We start from the raw sequence: 18,572 nt of genomic DNA, 5'->3' as shown, positions 1-18,572 counted from the left end.
CATGTCTTTGCCATGACATTATAAGGTCTGTCAAAGGTTTTGAAACTTCACACAGGTAGCTTGTTACCCCTGAGATTAAAGCATTAATAGGTACAATACTTACGCCACAATGCCAGAGAATTGGAACATTTCAGCAGTCAGGTATGACAAATAGCTGTACAGGAATACGAAGAGAGGTTCAATCACACGGATATTCTCTGTGAAGCGAGTAGTGAGGGCTGCAATGATTCCATAAGTAATGCCCACCAGTAAACCTCCGAATCCCACAAGAAAGAACTTAACAATTCCAACCAAAATATCTGACACTCCAACTGAGGGCATGGTGCAGAAAGTCTTAAAGAGTTTGTATAAAACCTGCAAGGAGAAAAACAAAAAAGAATATGATGAAAGGGTGACAATTTTTTATTGATTATTCTGTATATAGTGTACCTTTTGAGGACAAATTGAGAGTACTTAGAGAAGAATTAACACATTCAAAGTCTGTTCTGAAAAAAGCTCCAATTCAAGACAACCAACTCTGAGCATCGACTTACCATAATGGAAGCTGTGAATTACTGTTGACAATGTTGACCAATGACCACTTAGTGATAAATTCACCTAGGCACTTGCAGCAAGAAGCTCCACTCATAGGGAGCACAGATTGGAGGTGGGTCTACAGCTCTTTATTGCTGAATCTATTACCAATTTTCCCTGACACGGGACTCCTGGATCAATGAATAGCTCCTTTTAATGTACTTGTATGCCTATTCTCTATCTGTTCCTTTAGCATTTTGAACAAATAGGCTAAAGACTCTATTGAAATAGCAGCCAAAGAGAGAGATTGTGTGAATGCGTGTGTCAGTGTTATGGCACAGTGGTTGGTAAATGCCAAGCTGCTCAAATTCTTGAAACAGCTGCCACAACTGTTTTGCACTTTGTACCTTATTTCAAGATGTATGCCTTGAATTCAGCAGTAATATGTCCACCGAGACTTAGAGGTTTTTTAACAAAACTAAATTAAACATTTATTAACAAAAGAAAAGATTTTACGCACATGCATAAGTTTATCAATTACTGCTAGAATAACTCCTAAATCCTCTAATTAATCTGGCTCCCAGTTATAACTCTGTTAAGGCAACAGTAAAAACAAATTAAATTCAACAGACTTAGGCAAAGCACACAATACCCAAGACAGTGATATTCAAAGTGAGCTTTCTTTGCTTCAGTTCCTATAGACAGCAACTTGATACATAGAGGCTGGAGGCTTTTCACATTTGTGTTAGGTCTTAGAATTCCTTCCCCCTTACACGTAACCTCATCTCCTTTATACATGTTTCCCCTTTTTTAATGTAAATTTCATTGTTCCAACATGACTTTGCAACTTTACTTTTCTCCTAATATAAATATTTCATAGCACTCATATAATCAAAAACCTTTGGGAAAATAAACACACTGTTTGGCTTAGCTTCTTATGGCTAGGTGTAACATCTTGCCATCTCTTTGAAATTCAAACTAACCTAATTTATCTAAAAATGCAAATGTTCCTCACAACTCACATTCTAAAACTTTAGTCATATTTAAGTATTTAGCATTTCAAACCTAGCTTCCCTTTTGATCATTCAAAAGCTCTAGACCAGCTGTCTCCAATTCAATTAAATCCCCCACACACACACATCCACACAGAGGAACTAATGCAAACCCCACTATTAACCTACCTTTACAATACATCACAATAATATTATGAAAATTATTATATTTTCATGACAGCCAGTCAGTGGTGGCATTTCACTTGCGTCCTGACAAAACTTTAAACACTGAGATTTGTGAAAATTATAAAAAATGCCTTATTTATCTCTGCTGTTTTAATTTTATTTTAAAACATGCACCCAAGCATTCTGGCTCTGTTGCCAGAGAAGCAATAATTGACTGTTCTCTGGACTAATTGATACTGATTGGTCGCTATGATTAATCAAGAGCTGCATTATCAGTGCATCATGTGACTAAGATGAACTAAATGAACCTTGCTCTTTTCTCATCTAGGAATTGCTGCATTCCAAACTTATTCTCCTCTCTTTAATTTTTGTTCGATTCACAGCCTTAAAAAAAACTGAGTATACCTGTAATGTGTGCTTTGTTTTTCCCTTGAATAATGCAGATTTTAGCTTTTGTTTAATATATTGGGAGTTGCAATTCCATATTGGATTTCCAGCTGAGTATTCAGTTTACAATTTCTAGCAACCAGAATCACAATCTGGTTGAATCCTGTGCATTTTCCACAGATATGTATACTTGTCAATGTAGCCTATATGAGACCATTCTTGTATGTTAATAAAGTGCTCTCCATTTTTGGTATTCAAAACATGGATTAAAAACGATTACTCTGTACTTCTAGATTAGCGTCTTTTTTTATTTCCCTTGGCTATTGTATTGAAAATCAATCCTTTTTTTGCAGCAATTAGCCTTTTGAATGCACTTTAGGGGGAGAATTTTCCCCCTGTTGGGGAAGTTGTGCGGGGGCGGGGATGAACCCAATCAGTGCCCTCGATTTGGGATGCGCTGCCATTTTATGTGGGTGGGCCAGTGTGATGCGCATCTGGAAGCGCTGAGCACTCCCTGTGCAGGCAGGGAGGGGGATTCCCTGATTCGTGGCCTGTGCTCTTTCGCACACATGCACTCGAAAGAGCGCAGAAATCTACCTGAGACACAGAGCCTCAGGGAGATTAGTTTAAGTTTTAAAAAGCTGAATAAAGAAAAGAAAATATTTTAAGATGTGTCCCCTCATGTGACAGTGTCACATGGGCTGGGATATGTCAATGAATTTTTTTAAAAAATTTATTCAATTTATAAACACTTCATGAAACCTCATCCCGCCTGTGGATGAGGTTCCATGCGAAGTGCAAAGGCCACCTGGGTGCTTCACCTGTCCGCCAACCTCAAGGTTGGATGGGCAGCATTCCCACGAACAGGTTGTGAATTGCGTAAGCCTCCTGCACAAGAATAAAGGGGAAGATTTTCAATGTCTGTCAGTGATTCTGTGATGTGATCAGGATGATGCTGCTTTCAAAAGCAAGCAATGGTTTGATTACAGAAAGCCTCTTGTCAAATTTGTTTAAAGTTCCTAAAATGTTTTTAATTGAGCTGTTGAGGTGAAAAGATTAGTATTCATGAGCAGATGGAGAACAAGACCAAGATTTCACTCATGCGAATTGGAGTAGATTAAATTATGTAGGACTGGTAGCCTGCCAAGTTCATAACTAAAGTTATACCAATGTTAGTGATAGAACTCTGAAATTATAAGACATCACCTTTAGAAGTAAATTGAATAGGACACATTTCTCTGTGTGTCAGTACAAGGACAAATTAGAATGCTACTAAAATGTTCAATCTCCCTCACATTGTCAAACAATGATCTTTCATAGCTCAGGTAATTTAAGAAATGAAACATAAATATCTATATTACATCATCAAACTCACAGCTAGCCAACACAACCTGTTACCAGGATGAGTCATCAGTAAATGCTGGTCTTGCCAGCGATGCCCACATCCTAAGAGATTTAAAGTGTATCTTAAAATCTTGTCTACGTCAATAGGGAGTGTTACAAACTTTCTTTACGAATAAAATGTTAAGTTAACATAGAGACCAAAATTATGCGGTAAAGAGATTGGATTTTCTGAGGTACAATTCTGTATTTACATACTGAATTCACTTTATCAGAAGACCTTGACCTCCGAGAATGCCTCATCCATTTGACTAATCTCTTTAGACCCCAGCAGGCTATAGTTAATGAGGTGCCTAATAATTTTTCAAAGGTTATGGGCAACACTGTTTTTAAATCCAGGTCTATGTTCCAATCATTTTATTCAAATCAGCCAGCAAGGTATCAAAATCCAATTCAATTATACATTTTTAATATGTAATTGCATTGCTTTGCATTAGGGCATTTATTTTATCTTCATGGAAAAATTAAACAGGGAGGAAATAGGTTATAACATTCAAAGTAAGTGAGGAGCAGCGTCGAAGCTGAGCCTTGTAACTTGTGAAGCAACTGCAATAAATGTCTGAGGGATGCAGTAATTTTAGAGAGCCTTTCAGCAGAAGCAGTGCTCCTTCGAACTGTCAAGATCTCGGGGCATCATTTCTTCTTGTGAACATAGGATTAACATTTTCGGTCTTATTAACCTAATCAAAATGGGAGTGCATAGGAGTTGCTTCAGTTAACTTCATACAATACAAATCCGTGAATGGAAATAACAAACAAAAAACAAATAATGACTCATCTGCAACAATACTCTTTTCCGACTTGTTGGGTAGATATATAGCCTCCTGTTGGATAGGTCTGAGACATTTCCAACTGTGAAACGCAGTAAACTTGTGCAGAATGACCCCATGGAAATACATCTAATAACAATTTAAGCAGATTTTGCAGTCTTTCCCAGAAGAAGTCCCAGGTCTAAAAGAGTAGTTCTTTCTGTTTAAAGAGTTACATTTCAATAAAGATCACGATATGCTATTGGTGGTCCCATGTTCATCAACATTAAAGACAACTTGCATTTAAATCACAGAATCATAGAATGGTTACAGCACAGAAGGAAACCACTCTGTCCATCATGTTCAAGCAAGCTAGTCCCAGTCCCCTGCTATTCCCTGTAGTCCTGCAATCCTTTTTCTATTCAGATAACTAGCCGATGTCCTATTGTAAGCCATGATTGAATCTGCCTCAACCATACTCTCAGGCAGTGTGTTCCAGCTCCAAACCACTCGCTGTGTAAGAAGTATTTTGTTATGTTGCCTCTTTTGCTGCTCACCTTAAATAGGTGTCCTCTGGTTCTCGACCTTTCCACCAATGAGAACAGTTTTCCCTACCTACTATGTTCAGGCCCTCATGATTTTGAACACTTCTTTCAAATCTCCTCTCCATTTTCTCTTCTCTGAGGAGAACATACTAAGCTTCTTCAATCTAAATAGCACCTTTAAAATAGGATAACATAGGATTGTTATTGGACAGCAATCAGAGAAAATTTGGCACTGAGTTACATAGGGAGATATTAGGATAGGTGAACAATGTACAGCTTGATAAAAGGGATAGTTTGAAGGACTGTCTTAAGAGAGGAGCAAGAGCTTTAGGAAGCGAGTTCCAGAGTTTGGGCTGAGACAGCTGGAGGCCGATCATCAGTGGTGGACCTTGTCACCATCAGATTCTGATAGAGGGAAGTTTCCTTTTGTGAAGGATGCAACAGGCAATAAAATAGTTCCAAGGCCATCTAGTGATTTGCCCAGTTGAATTTTTTACATCTTGCTTTAAAAATGCCACTGAGGACACTATTACCACCACTCTATTAGTGTAGCCTTGAATATCTCTTGTGCTTGGTTTGGAGAAGTTTGGTTCAGTCATCAGCTGCAGTGCCAACCATAACTTTTGGTACTGTAAGAGAACACTGTGCCTGAAGGGGAGCAAAGTTAATACCAGCTGCCAGTGCAAAGCAGGTAACAGTGAGTCATCAGCCCCTTTACGTTTTGCCCATTTTTTTTCCCATCAGTGTCAATGGATTGTGAAATGGGCCTCTGATTCACTAGCTCCTGATTTACCCTGCTGCCCAATATGAATTTCTCCCCCTTTAGTATCTTCCCAAGAAATTGACCATCAGCCAGTTTGCTTCCTCTGCCCTTTCCTGTCTAATCCAGAATTGGCAAAGATAAAAAGCTATGAGGACACTGCTTGGGTAACAGAGAGCTACGCTGCTAATGATATGCCAAGAGTATATTAATGGAATTAACTTGTGTGTTCCAATCTGGTGCACCCAAGTGGACATGTGTATTGCAGATAAAATGGGATAGTCTAACAGTAAAAATTACCTGTTTACCTCTTTTCTGCAGCTGCAAGATTATTAAGAGGCTGACACATTTGGCCATCCTCTCAAGGCAAACCAATGGTGCTATCAGACAATGATGTTCCTGCCTGTTCTACATTAGACTGCATCCTAATATAGAAAGTGTTTATAGGTGTAGCTTTGTGGCACCATGTCATTGGTATGAACATGACATCCCAAACCTTTTAATTCCAGAAGACAGATGACACAAAACTCATATATTAAATCTGAAAGTCAAAGCTCTGAGGGTCATGGCCCGATTGATAAAAATAAAGCAGTCTCATTCCAGCAAGGATTTCTCTGGAGATCTGGAGCTGCAGTATCTTATGCCAACGCTAGCCAGAAACTATTTTAAAAGCAGTAAAGAGTACCTTCTTGAGCCATTTTCAGCCTATAAAACAGTCAAAAGAGCAACACAGAAATCAAAGAGTTTCAAAAGGTTTTTTCATTACAAATTGCGTTGCAGCCTACAGCAAGCTAACTGAACTCCATTGGGTGCAAAATGCATCAACTCAGAAAAAAATATTATCGTGTGCAAGATTAAATGCATTTATAACACTCTGCCAGTGCATTGAGGTGGATTAGTATTAAAATTAGCCTGTGGCTTTTAATGTGACTATTCATTGACTTGATGGAGTATTTGCCAGTAGCCAGCAAATGGTTTCTCATTATTCAAATGTTGTTGATGAGGTGTCCTTTCCATGTTGTGTTCCAGGCAGCGAACGATGGCTCAACAATCCCTTATTTTCACAGACCACATTTTCTGCCAATTGTTCTTCCCTTCCCCCTTCCTCCCTTGAAGGCATAGTCAGCATCCTGGGCACCAAACATTCTTGGGAAATTAAATTAAGGAGCTGTTCTTTGTAAGTGAGTTTAGACATAGGAATATTCAGCTCTTCCAGCCTGTTCTGCTAATCCATTGGGTAATGGCTTATCTGTGGTTCAACTCTATTGTGGTTGCATTATCACCTACAAAGGTCTTTATTCAGCCTTTATTCCTCTTTACTGCTCTCTTAAATATACTAATGAAAAAGTTTACTATTAACTTTGGTATCCATTGTAAGTTTTTTAACATTCTTTTTGCACCTTTTTTTACTTTCTTTGTATCTTTTTGGTGTTGTTTATCACTTTCCAGGTCTCCATTCTTTGTATAAACTGTTTCTTTCAGTTTAATCTCATTTGTTCACCATGGTCAGTTAACTACACAAGTAAGCTTATGCCTTCAGGGGTATGTACTGGTCTTATATTGTACCAATGCTTCTATCAATGCTTCCCACTCTTTGTCTGCAGATTTAACCATTAAGAGCTCGGCCCAATTTATTGTGGTTACTTTAAGTCTCATTCCTTCAAAAGTTCCTCTTACTTAAATTTAAAACCTTGATTTTGTGACCTCCACTTCTTCTTCTCAAACCTAATATCAAATTTAATCATATTATTGTCACCAAGATGTTCCCTTACTGTCAGTTTGTTAACTAATTCTGGCTCATTATTCATCATTAAATCCAATATGGCTTGTTCCCTGTTGGGTCTGAAACACATTGGTTTGAACACACATCCATTTCCGACTAGAAATAATCACAAAAGCATGATCCTAATCCTAAACATATTAGTACTGCACAGACAGACTCCATAATTTCAGGGATCAGTCGGCAGTTTGTGATTGACTAGATTGTCTCTCTGCCCCTCTGATCTTCAGTTATGCTGATGCTTTTGTGATAATTAGTATTTCTGAACTCAGCCTATTTTTGACATGATATCTGTAACATCTGAAATAAGGCACAAAATAGCAGAGCGCTGGCCAAATCTCCGTGATGCCACAGGTTTAACCAACCAATGTCACACATTCTTGCACAACCAGGATGGGTGCAGTTAATAATGTGATTAGGAGGTTAGAGATGATCATTGATTACAATGAATATTCAGTACAAGCTATAACGTTCCCCTGTGTGCTGTGGCATTCATCCATTTCCAAAAGACATGTTACTGGACTCCTCTCTGCAGTTGCCCCAGCTCATCTGCTGCTGAAAGCCTCATCCATGCCTTTTTTACCTCTGGACTTGACTGTTCCAATGCACTCCTGGCTAGCCTCCAACACTTTGTAAACTTCAGCCCATCCAAAACTCTGCTACCCACATCCTAATTTGCAGCCATTCCCATTTGTCACCATCCCTGTGCCGACTAATCTACAATGGCTTCAAATCTGGCAACATATCGATTTAAAAGTTCTTATCCTTGTTTTCAAATCCCCCCATGGCCTCTCCCTAACCTATCTTCACAACCTTGCCCAGCCCTACAACACTCTACAATTTCTATCCAGTTCTGGCCTTCTGCATATCCCTGACTTTAATCACTCCATCATTGGTGGTCCTGCCAATTCAGCTGCCTAGGCTGTAAACTCTGGATTCCTCCCCAAAACCATTCCCCTTCTCCATCTCTCTCCACCTTTAAGGCACTGCTTAAAACCTACCTCCTTGACCAAGCTTTTGGCTACCTACCCTAATGTCTTCTTATGTGGCTTGCGTCAAATTTTGTTTGGTAATGCTCCAGTGGAACACTTCAGGATATTATACGATGTCAAAGGCACTATATAAATGCAACTTGCTGCTGTCTGTTGTTGTTGTGTGTATTGTGCACAAAGAACTATGATTGTGCCTGCATTTTCCCCAAATATGATTAGGTAGGCCTTAGAAAGTATACAGAGGAGATTTACCTTGAGGGATGATGAATTCAGTTATGAGGAGTGGTTGGAGAATTTAGAACTGCTCTCCTTGGAATAACGGAGATTAAAAGGTGACCTAATAAAGGTTTCGGATGTTGAGCAGTTTTGATAGAGTAAATAGAGGAAAGCTATTCCCTCTGACAAGTGTGTCATTAGGCAGTGGTCATAGAGATGAGGAGAGGTTTTCCACTCAGAGGGTTGTCAGGATCTGGAACTCTCCTCATCAAAAGGGGTAAAGCTGATTCCATAAATAATTTTAAAAGGGAGTTAGCCAGTTATGGAGGAACAGGAATTGAGATTGGCGTTTGCATCTTTCGGTGCTCATGAATTGTCCACAACCGTCCAGCTGAGGCCTAACTTTTGATTTTAAATGTTTTGGAATAATCTTTTTGCTTTTATTTTCTATACTCCTAGTTATAAACCCAGGTAACCCATATGCTTTTACAACCAGCTTGTCAACTTGCCGGCAGCTAACCTTAAGGATTTCTGTGCACAGTAACCAAGGAAATAGATGGGAAGTGGGGAACTTAGCATGACAGCTCTATCAAAGGGCAAGCACAGGCACAATATGCTAAATGGCCTCTGTGTTGTAAGTTTCTATGCTTTTTTTAGGTTGGATAATCATTATTCTAGAATGGGGGCCTTTTGCTGTTTAAACAGAAGAATGAATCCAAACATTCTGACATTAATCTTACCTGCTCCACCTGCTCCAAAACTCATCACTATAGGGCTACTTACCACGGTGATGGCATCATTGAGGAGTGATTCACCAAAAACCAGAATGTGCAGCTGCTCATTTACATGAATCTCTTCAAACACAGACAGGACAGCCACTGGATCCACAGCCGCAATCAAACTGGCGAACAGTAAATTGTAGAGCAGGGAAATATCCTTTAGGCCAAAGGACTCAACCTGGCAAATCCCGTAAAGGGACAAGCCAATTCCAAAAACATTCCATATGGTTCCCACAACCGCATACCAAAGGATTGTCCCAATGTTCTCAAAGAAGGGCCTACTTGGCATGAAGTAGCCTGCGTCGAGTACGATCGGTGGCAGCAGATAAAGGAAAAAGACATCAGTGCTCATAACTGGTGCAGATCTCTCATTCACTCCATAGATTATTCCTCCCATTATCAGGCCCACAATTATAAGCAGGCAGCTTTCAGGCACTATAGAGGGCAGCTTGATGTAGAGATGAAATCCTGAGTAGGGTTTAACAAAAAAGAAAGACAATTCAGTTCTCATGCAAATTTTAAAACTGAAAAGAATGCTACCGACAGTGCTCATAAAATTGAAAATGTTAGAACGTATTAACAGTTTACATCTGCAACGTAGCTACAAAATTGAATCCACGTACTGTCTGAATATGACTTCACATCTGAACCTTTAAGGCAATTGTTAAAAACACCACATAAGTCACTGATGTTCAGATATATTGTTATCAATTATTTGTGCCCATTTCCCCTGTAAGCTTTGAATCTGTGTTCTGGAACAGAAATACTGTGGACGTTGAAAATCTGAAATGCAAACAGGAAATGCTCAGCAGATGGAGGGGCAAATTAATTTTTCAGATGCCTTACCTTCCTTAAAACTGAATAATAAGAGTGCGCAGGCAGAGTAGCTAGGCCTGCTCTCTTTAAGGATATTTTGAACATTCATGGATCACCTCTTTTGCCACAATGAAGGCTGTCATTGAGGCTTTCAGTTCTTGACAATTCCATTAACTATAATTCCAGATTTCACCTTTCTCTCATTGTCAGATTTTGAACTGGTTTATTACAGCTGCCGCCCTCCTTCTGACTTCTGAAAGGCCTGAACCAGCAAGATTAATTTCTCCACTTTCTTTGCAGGTGCTGAAAAACTTGATGTGTGCTTCCAGCTGCTTCCACTCTTGGAAAAGAGTTATCCGATATTAAGAGGAATGATCCCATATTAGATTTGAAGAACAGACTCCATGGCGGGTGTTTTCTTTGATCCTTGTTGGCTTCACTTTTGTGAGGACTCCTTGTTGCCGCACTCTATCAAGTGCTGCCATAATGCGAAGGACAGCTATCCCCACTCCAGGGACTGGAACACGTAATCCCAATTGACACCCCAGTGCAGGGCTGAGGGATTGCTGCATTGTCAGAAGTACTGTTCTTTTCACAAAACATTAAATTGAAGTCCTTTCTTCCCTCTTAGTGGGACGTAAAACTCCCATGGCACTATTCAATGAAGGGAAGAGTTTTCTCCCCAGCGTCCTGGTCAACAGTTATCCCTCAATAAAAATCATTAAAACACATTGGGCAGAATTTTCAAGGTGACAGGCGGCCGTGATCGGTGGGCCCAGGAGTAGCCGGAGAATGGAACACTGACCACAATCGGCCCCTGACCGCGATTTCACGCTGGCTTGTCAATTAACGGGCAGCCAGCATGAAAAACGTGCTGAAAGGCTCAGCGCTGCCGGGATGGGGGCAGGAGGAGGGCGATCGCTGAAGTCAGCGCTGGGGAGCAAGTAAGGAAAGCTCCCTGAAGGCAGAGAGCTGCCTCAGGGAGCTGATGAATTTAAAATCAATAAAGCAGAATTTAAAATCTGCCCCCAAAATGTCCACATCTCAGGATGAGTCAGCTCAACATACGGATGCTGAAAATTCTGCCCAAACATTTTAATCTATATTTAAATTAACCTCGGAAACCTCATCCTGCCCTTGGATGAGGTTTCCTCAAAAAGGCAAAGTCTGCCTGGCCGATTCGCCAACCCGTCAACCGTAATGTTGGATGGGCAGTGAAAAATCATCATCAATTGCTACTTTAATGGCCTTAATAGGCCTCTTGATTGTCGGCAGATCAGCTGCTGACTTGCCCGTGTGCCCACCGACCGAAATATCGTGCGAATGCGTGATGTTGTTGGATAGCTTGCCTGACATCATTGCGTGCTATTTAATGTTTGAGCATGTCAGGTGCGTGCCCGCACACCGGGCGGAAAATTCTACTGGCCATCAACTCATTGCTGTGTGCAGATTTGGCTGCCATATTTCCTCTATTACAACAGTAACAAAAATTCAAAACTATTTCATTGGTTGCAAAACATATTGGGATATCCCAGGTCATGAAAGGTGCTATATTAATGCAAGTTCTTTCTTTTTCCATTCCCAGTTATTCAGCTCTTGTGCCAGTACCTGCAGCTTATGGGCAAAGCGCAATCAAGCTGCTCAACAATTGTGGCACTGACCCGAGTGGGGTGCTACTATTTCCTGATTTCCAGTGATCAGACCCTCTTTTGATTTACAGCGTTGTAAAGGTCAATGTTCTTGCTGATAAATTAAAGGGAAGACAGATGAACAGGGTGATTACGCAGTGATGTAGATTGACATGCTGCCTCTGTACCTCTGGGGACTGGGATGTGAACTCAGCCTAAATGATAAGACCCAAATCATGTCTTTCTGCAGCTCTATTGACCCTCTTTTATGTTTCTAGTTGCCATGGGGATGGTTGGTTAAAATGGGACAAAAACTAGAGAGAAAGCTGCAGCAATATCTATTGCTGGTAGTATTTTTAGCCTTCTGACATTCACAGCTTCCATGAACATTCTGGATGCTTAACTACACCCACTACTTCTTAAATTAAACAGCTGCTAATGAACCATCGCACTGACAGCTGCTTAGCAACTGACCAAGTCTTATCCCTTCTCCAATGCAGCTTTCAGCAGGGGCTTGACTGTAGCAGTGAGCAAGGGCTTTACTGGTGGTAATTGGAAAATGCTGCTCAACCTGCATCTCACAGAATCTAAATGGTGTTGCACATTTTATGAGCTATTATGCCCATCGTCACCATGGCAACATTTACTGCTGCCAGCATATCTCTTGTTCCTCTCCAATCCATCATATCTCAAGATTTTTATTCTCAGCTCCATGTAGGAAAAAAACTAATCTGCTCTTGAAGTGATGGAGTCACACTGAAGATTCAAATATTGATTAACCTAGGTGTACAGGTCAATTTGATATGAACACTTTGTTTTCTCTCTCAGTGGCAACCTTAGTGGTCTTTTCCTGGTTGCATGCTTCTTCAAGTGCTTGAGGAGTGACAAACAGGCATTCTTATTCCTGTGTCTTTATTTTATTCATTCACGTTGACTTGTCTGTCTGGGCCAGCATATATTGCCCATCTCTAGTTGCCCTTGAGAAGGTGGTGATGAGCTGCTTCTTGAACTGCTGCAGTCCCTGGAGTACAGGTACACCCAGAGTTAGGGAGGGAGTTCCAGAATTTTGACCCAGTGACAGTGAAGGAATGGCAATATATTTCCAAGTCAGGATGGTGAGTGACTTGGAGGGGAACTTCCAGGTGGTGGTGTTCCCATCTATCTGCTGTCCTTGTCCTTCTAGATGGTTGGTCGTGGCTTAGGAAGATGCTGTCGAAGGAGCCTTGATGAATTCCTGCATTGCATCTTGCAGATGGTACACACTGCTGCTGCTGTGCATCAGTGGTTGAGGGAGTGAATGTTTGTGGATGTGGTGCCAATCAAGTGGGCTGCTTTGTCCTGGATGGTGTCAAGCTTCTGGAGTGTTGTGGGAGCTGTACTCATCCAGGCAAGTGGAGAGTATTCCATCACGCTCCTGACTTGTGCCTTGTAGATGCTGGACAGGCTTTGGAAAGTCAGGAGGTGAGTTACATGCCGCAGGGTTCCTAGCCCCTGACTTGATCTTGTGGCTACAGTACTTATATGGCTAGTTCAGTTCAGTTTCTGGTCAATGGTAACCCCCAGGATCTTGATAGTGGGGGATTCAGTGATGGTAATGCCATTGAATGTCAAGGGGCGATGGTTGGGTTCCCTCTTGTTGGAGATGGTCATTGCCTGTTACTTGTGTGGCGCAAATGTTACTTGCTACTTGTCAGCCCAAGCCTGGATATTGTCCAGGTCTTGCTGCATTTGGACTTGGACTACTTCAGTATCTGAGGAGTCACAAATGGTGCTGAACATTATGCAATCATCAGTGAACATCCCTACTTCTGACCTTATGGAAGGAAGGTCATTGATGAAGCAGTTGAAGAGCATTGGGTCAAGGACACTACCCTGAGGAACTCTTGCAGTGGTGTCCTGGATCTGAGATGACTGATCTCCAACAACCACAACCATCTTCCTTTGTGCTGGGTATCACTCCAACAAGTGGAGAGTTCTCCCCCTGATTCCCATTGACTTTGGTTTTGCTAGGGCTGCTTGTTGCACACTCGGTCAAATGTAGCCTTGACATCAAGGGCAGCCACTCTCACCTCACCTCAGGAGTTCAGCTCTTATGTCTATGTTTGAACCAAGGCTCTAATGAGGTTAGGGGCTGAGTGGCCCTGGTGGAACCCAAACTGAGTGTCAGTGAGCAGGCTATTGCTAAGCAAATGCCGCTTCATAGCACTGTTGATGACCCCTTCCATTACTTTCCTGCTGATTGAGAGTAGACTGAAAAGGTGGTAATTGACCGGGTTGGATTTGTCCTGCTTTTTGTGTATAGTCTGGTTGGTCAAATTTCTGCCACTCGTTGCAGAACAAACCAATAATTCTCCATCCAGATAATAGGTAACTTTAACAGAAAACACTCCAGAAAATGAGTTAATAGCATTCTTGTTCCGAATAATCCAAAGCACAATGAATTCAGTAGCCTTCATAGCCACTGGGGCCTATAGGGTAAAAGCATTTGGCATAACTGTCCCTTCCTTTTGACAAAAGGACCCTGATAATAATTATGACGCAGGGAAGAAGAATGTAAGAAATTGGAGCAAAAGTAGGCCAAAGGCCTCTCAAGCTTGCTCCACCATGAAATAAGACTGTGGCTTATCTTCTGCCTCAAATCCACTTTCCTGCCCAATATTCATACCCTTGGTTCCCTGAGAAACCAAAAATCTATCTTTCTCAGCCTGGAACATTCTATGACTGAACATCCACAACCCCACAGTGTACAGAATTCCAAAGATTCGCAACAATCTGAGTGGCGACATTTCTCCTCATCTCAGTCTTAAATAAGTAACCCCTTATTTTGCTAAGCCCCCTTGTTTTAGACTCGACAGTTAGAGAGAATGACCCCTTGCCATCCACCCTGCCAAACCCTCTCAGAATCTTGTAAGTTTCAATGAGATCGCCTCTCATTCCTCTATATTCCATTGTGTAAAGGCCCAATTTACTCAGCCTCTCATTCTAGGACAATGCTCTCATCCCAGGAACCAATCGAGTCAACCTTAGCTGTACTACCTCCAAGGCGAGTATATCTTTCCTTTGGTAAGGAGACCAAAAGTGCACACAGTACTTCAGATGTGGCCTCACCTAAGCCCTATATAAATCTAGCAAGACCTCCTTATTCTTATATCCAGCCCCCTTACAACCTGCCCTGACTTCCTAATTTATTGCTGCACCTGTGAGATTTTTCTGATGCTATGGTTTAAGTTCACTGTTAAGCCTGGCTTCAATTTCTGTGCTCACACATTCACTTTAGTGGCCCCATCATTGGCTCCATCCCCTTCTTCAATTATATGTTATCCCATAGTCATACTATCTGGAAGCTTGTACACAGCTTCCACATATACATCAATGAATTTCTCTCCACTTGGTCCAAAGGCTGTTGCCACATTCTCCAACTGCCAGTCTGACATTGAGATCTTGAAGAAACACAATGTCTTGACAAAGTTAATGGCGTCTTCTTCAGCACCTACCAGCACCTACATGCTTCTGGCATTGACTCTACCAGACTCTCTAACTGGACCTCAACATGAGTCAATAAACATGCAGTTTGACACTGACCACACATCCATTTTGCTACCAAGAACACTTTCTTCCAGTTCCAGCAACATTAGCTGCTCATCTGCCAAAACCCCATTCTATGTGTTTAACATTTCAAGGTTTAGCCAGCCATCGCTGTGCACAAACTACAACTCAATTGAGAATGGCATGAACCAGAGTCCCATACTCCCACAGTTCCTATGATTTCCAAGCACTACCAGCACCCGTACCTTAGAACACTGGCTCTACATCCTGCTTGGTATCCTTTGATGACTTAGAGATGTCTTCCTATGCTTTTGGATTGCTCTCAAAATCACAGCACTTGTACAGAGAGCTTTAACTCTGCTACCAGTCTGTGCAATAAAAGCACAGGGACTGTGCAATTCTGAAAAGTGGAAGCCATAAAAAGTGTTTGCTGTATTGTGCTACACTGATAGTCCTCACCTCAAAGGACACCAATAAAAACGCACTCCAAAAAACAGACCAACTGAAAGCAGAATAATCATAATCGTTGTGGGGTTATTAAAATATTTCCAAATTGAATGGCAGTAGAATCAATGAATTTTAAAACAAAAAATTCTGAAAAAGAATATGTTTTCCACTCATTGGGCTAAAAATTTGATAAGCCCCATTAGCCAATGTGGGGATCATAATACATGATTTTCCCATGCCCAATTGAAGTGATGCAGTTAGCAATCATACTTCATGCTGCCTGCTCACTTCCATGATTATAGGTTGCAGCACCGTACTAAACATGCTGCTTGTATGCTCAGCAGGGGAGGCAGGTAGGTATGAGGCTAGCACCAGTTAAAGCTGGCCTGTGTAGAAATAATGGGAGCTTGTCAGAAAGGTGCAGCAATAACCATGGGGGATTTTAATCTACGTATGGACTGAAAAAATCGAATAGGCAAAGGTAGCCTAGATGAGGAAATCATAGAATGTTTTCAGGGTAGTTTCTTAGAACAGCACATTCTGGCGTCAACCAGAGAGCAGGCTATACTAGACCTGATGTTGTGCAATGAGATAGCTTTAATTAATGGCCTCATAGTGAAGGCACCCCTCGATAGCAGCAATCATAATATGATTGAATTTCACATTCAGTTTGAGGGAGACTAGAGTTTTAAACTTAAATAAGGGCAACTATGAGGACATGAATTATGAGGGTGAGCTAAAGTGAACTGGCAAATTAGGTTAAGGATTGGATCAATAGAGATGCAGTGGCAAATATTTAAGGGGATATTTCAGAGTACACAGAATAGATACATCCCAATGAGAAAAAAAGATCCAAGGGGAGGACCCACCATCCGTTGTTAATTAAAAAAGTTAAAGAGAGTGTCACACTTAAACAAAAAGCATATAATTGAGCAAAGATGAGTGGCAGATCAGAAGATTGGATATAATATAAAAAGCAAAGAATAATGAAAAGATTAATAAGGAAATAAAAATTAGAGTATGAGAGAAAGCTAGCTAGAAATATAAAGACAGATAGTAAGAGCTTCTACAGTTATTTAAAAAAGACAAGAGATAACAAAGTGAGCATTGGTCCTATTGAAAGTGAATCTAGGCTATTAATAATGGAGAATAAATAGATGGCAGGAGAATTGAACAGGTATATTGCATTGGTCTTCACTATAGAGGATACAAGTAACATCACAATAGCTGTAAATCAGGAAATAGAAGGGAGGGAGGAGCTTGGGAAAATTACAATCACTGGGGAAGTGGTACCAAGCGAATTGTTGGAACTGTGGGCTGACAAGTCCGCAGGTCCTGATGGACTTCATTCTAGGGTCTAAAAAGGAGTGGCTAATGAAATAGTTGATGCATTGGTTGTAATTTTCCAAAATTCCCTAGATTCGGAGAAGGTTCCGTTAGATTGGAAAATAGTGAATGTAACTTCTTTATACATAAGAGAAGACAGACAGAAAGCAGGAAACTACAGGTCAGATGGCTTAACATCTGTCATAGGGAAAATGTTAGAAGCTATTGTTAAAGACGGTATAGCGGGGCACTTAGAAAAATTCAAGGTAGTCAGGCAGAGTCAACATGGTTTTGTAACAAGGGAAATAATGTTTAACCAATTTATTTGAGTTCTTTGAACAAATAACATATGCTGTGGATAAAGGGGAACTGGTGGATTTACTATATTTAGATTTCCAAAGTATTTAATAAGGTGTCATATCAAAGGTTATTGTGGAAAATAAAAGCTCATGGTGTAGGGGGTAACATATTGGCAATGACAGAGAATTGGCTAGCTAACCGGAGACAAAAGATAGCCATAAATGGGTACTTTTCTGGTTGGCAAAATGTTCCAAATGATATGATCCAACATTTTACAATTTATATAATTGACTTGGATGAAGGGACTGAAGGATGGTTGTTAAATTTGCTGATGACACAAAGAGTGGTAGGAAAGTAAGTTGTGAAGAGGACACAAGGAGGATACAAAGGGATATAGGTAGGTCAAGTGACTGGGCAAAGACCTGGCAAATTGAGTATTATGTGGGAAAGTGTGAAGTTGGCCATTTTGGCAGGAAGAATAAAAAAGCATATTATATAAATGGTGAGGGGTTGCAGAGCTTTGAGGTGCAGAGGGATCTAGGTGTCCTAGTGCATGAATCGTTAGAGGCTAGAATGCAAGGAATTATGAAAGCTAATAGAATGATATTGTTTATTGCAAGGGGAATTGAATACAAATGTAGGGAGGTTATGTTTCAGTTGAACAGGGCACTGGTGAGACCACATCTGGAGTACCATGTACAGTATTGGTCTCCTTATTTAAGGAAGGATGTAAATGCATTGCAAGCAGTTCAGAGAAGATTTACTAAGCTAATACCTGGAATAGGCTGGTTGTCTTATGAGGAAAGGTTGAACAGGCTAGCCTTGCATCTGCTGGAGCCTAGAAAAGTAAGAGGCAACTTGACTGAAGCATATAAGGACCTGAAGGGTCTTGACAGGGTCGATGTGGAGAGCATGTTTGCTCTTGTGGGAGAATCTAGTACAATGGGCTACTGTTTAAAAATAAGGGGTCACCCATTTAGGATAGAGGTGAGGAGATTTTTTTTCTCTCAGAGCCTTTAGAACACTTTTCCTCAAAAGATGGTGGAAGCAAAGTCCTTAAATATTTTTAAAGCAGAAGCAGATAGATTGTTGATTAAGAAGGGGCTGAAAGGTATTTGTGGGTAGGTGGGAATGTGGAATTGAGGTTGAAATCAGGTCAGTCATGATCTTATTGAATGCCAGAGCAGGCTCAAGGGTCAAGTGGCCTAC

General features: G+C 40.8%; 1 protein-coding gene across 1 annotated transcript in view; it reads right to left on the bottom strand.

Annotated features, from left to right (window-relative positions):
- The window catches only part of LOC121282464 (sodium/hydrogen exchanger 2-like), a 196,807-nt gene that overhangs the window by 151,341 nt on the left and 26,894 nt on the right, over positions 1-18,572 (bottom strand). Inside the window, exons 3-4 of the mRNA XM_041196168.1 lie at positions 9,305-9,768; positions 104-354 (exon numbers count right to left, since the gene is read on the bottom strand). Coding sequence (XP_041052102.1) covers positions 104-354; positions 9,305-9,768 — 715 coding nt within the window. The remainder of the gene's footprint in view (positions 1-103; positions 355-9,304; positions 9,769-18,572) is intronic.

Source organism: Carcharodon carcharias, chromosome 9 (genome assembly GCF_017639515.1).
Source record: "Carcharodon carcharias isolate sCarCar2 chromosome 9, sCarCar2.pri, whole genome shotgun sequence".
NCBI classification, from domain to species: domain Eukaryota; kingdom Metazoa; phylum Chordata; class Chondrichthyes; order Lamniformes; family Lamnidae; genus Carcharodon; species Carcharodon carcharias.
This window is presented reverse-complemented; position numbering and strand designations above follow the sequence as displayed.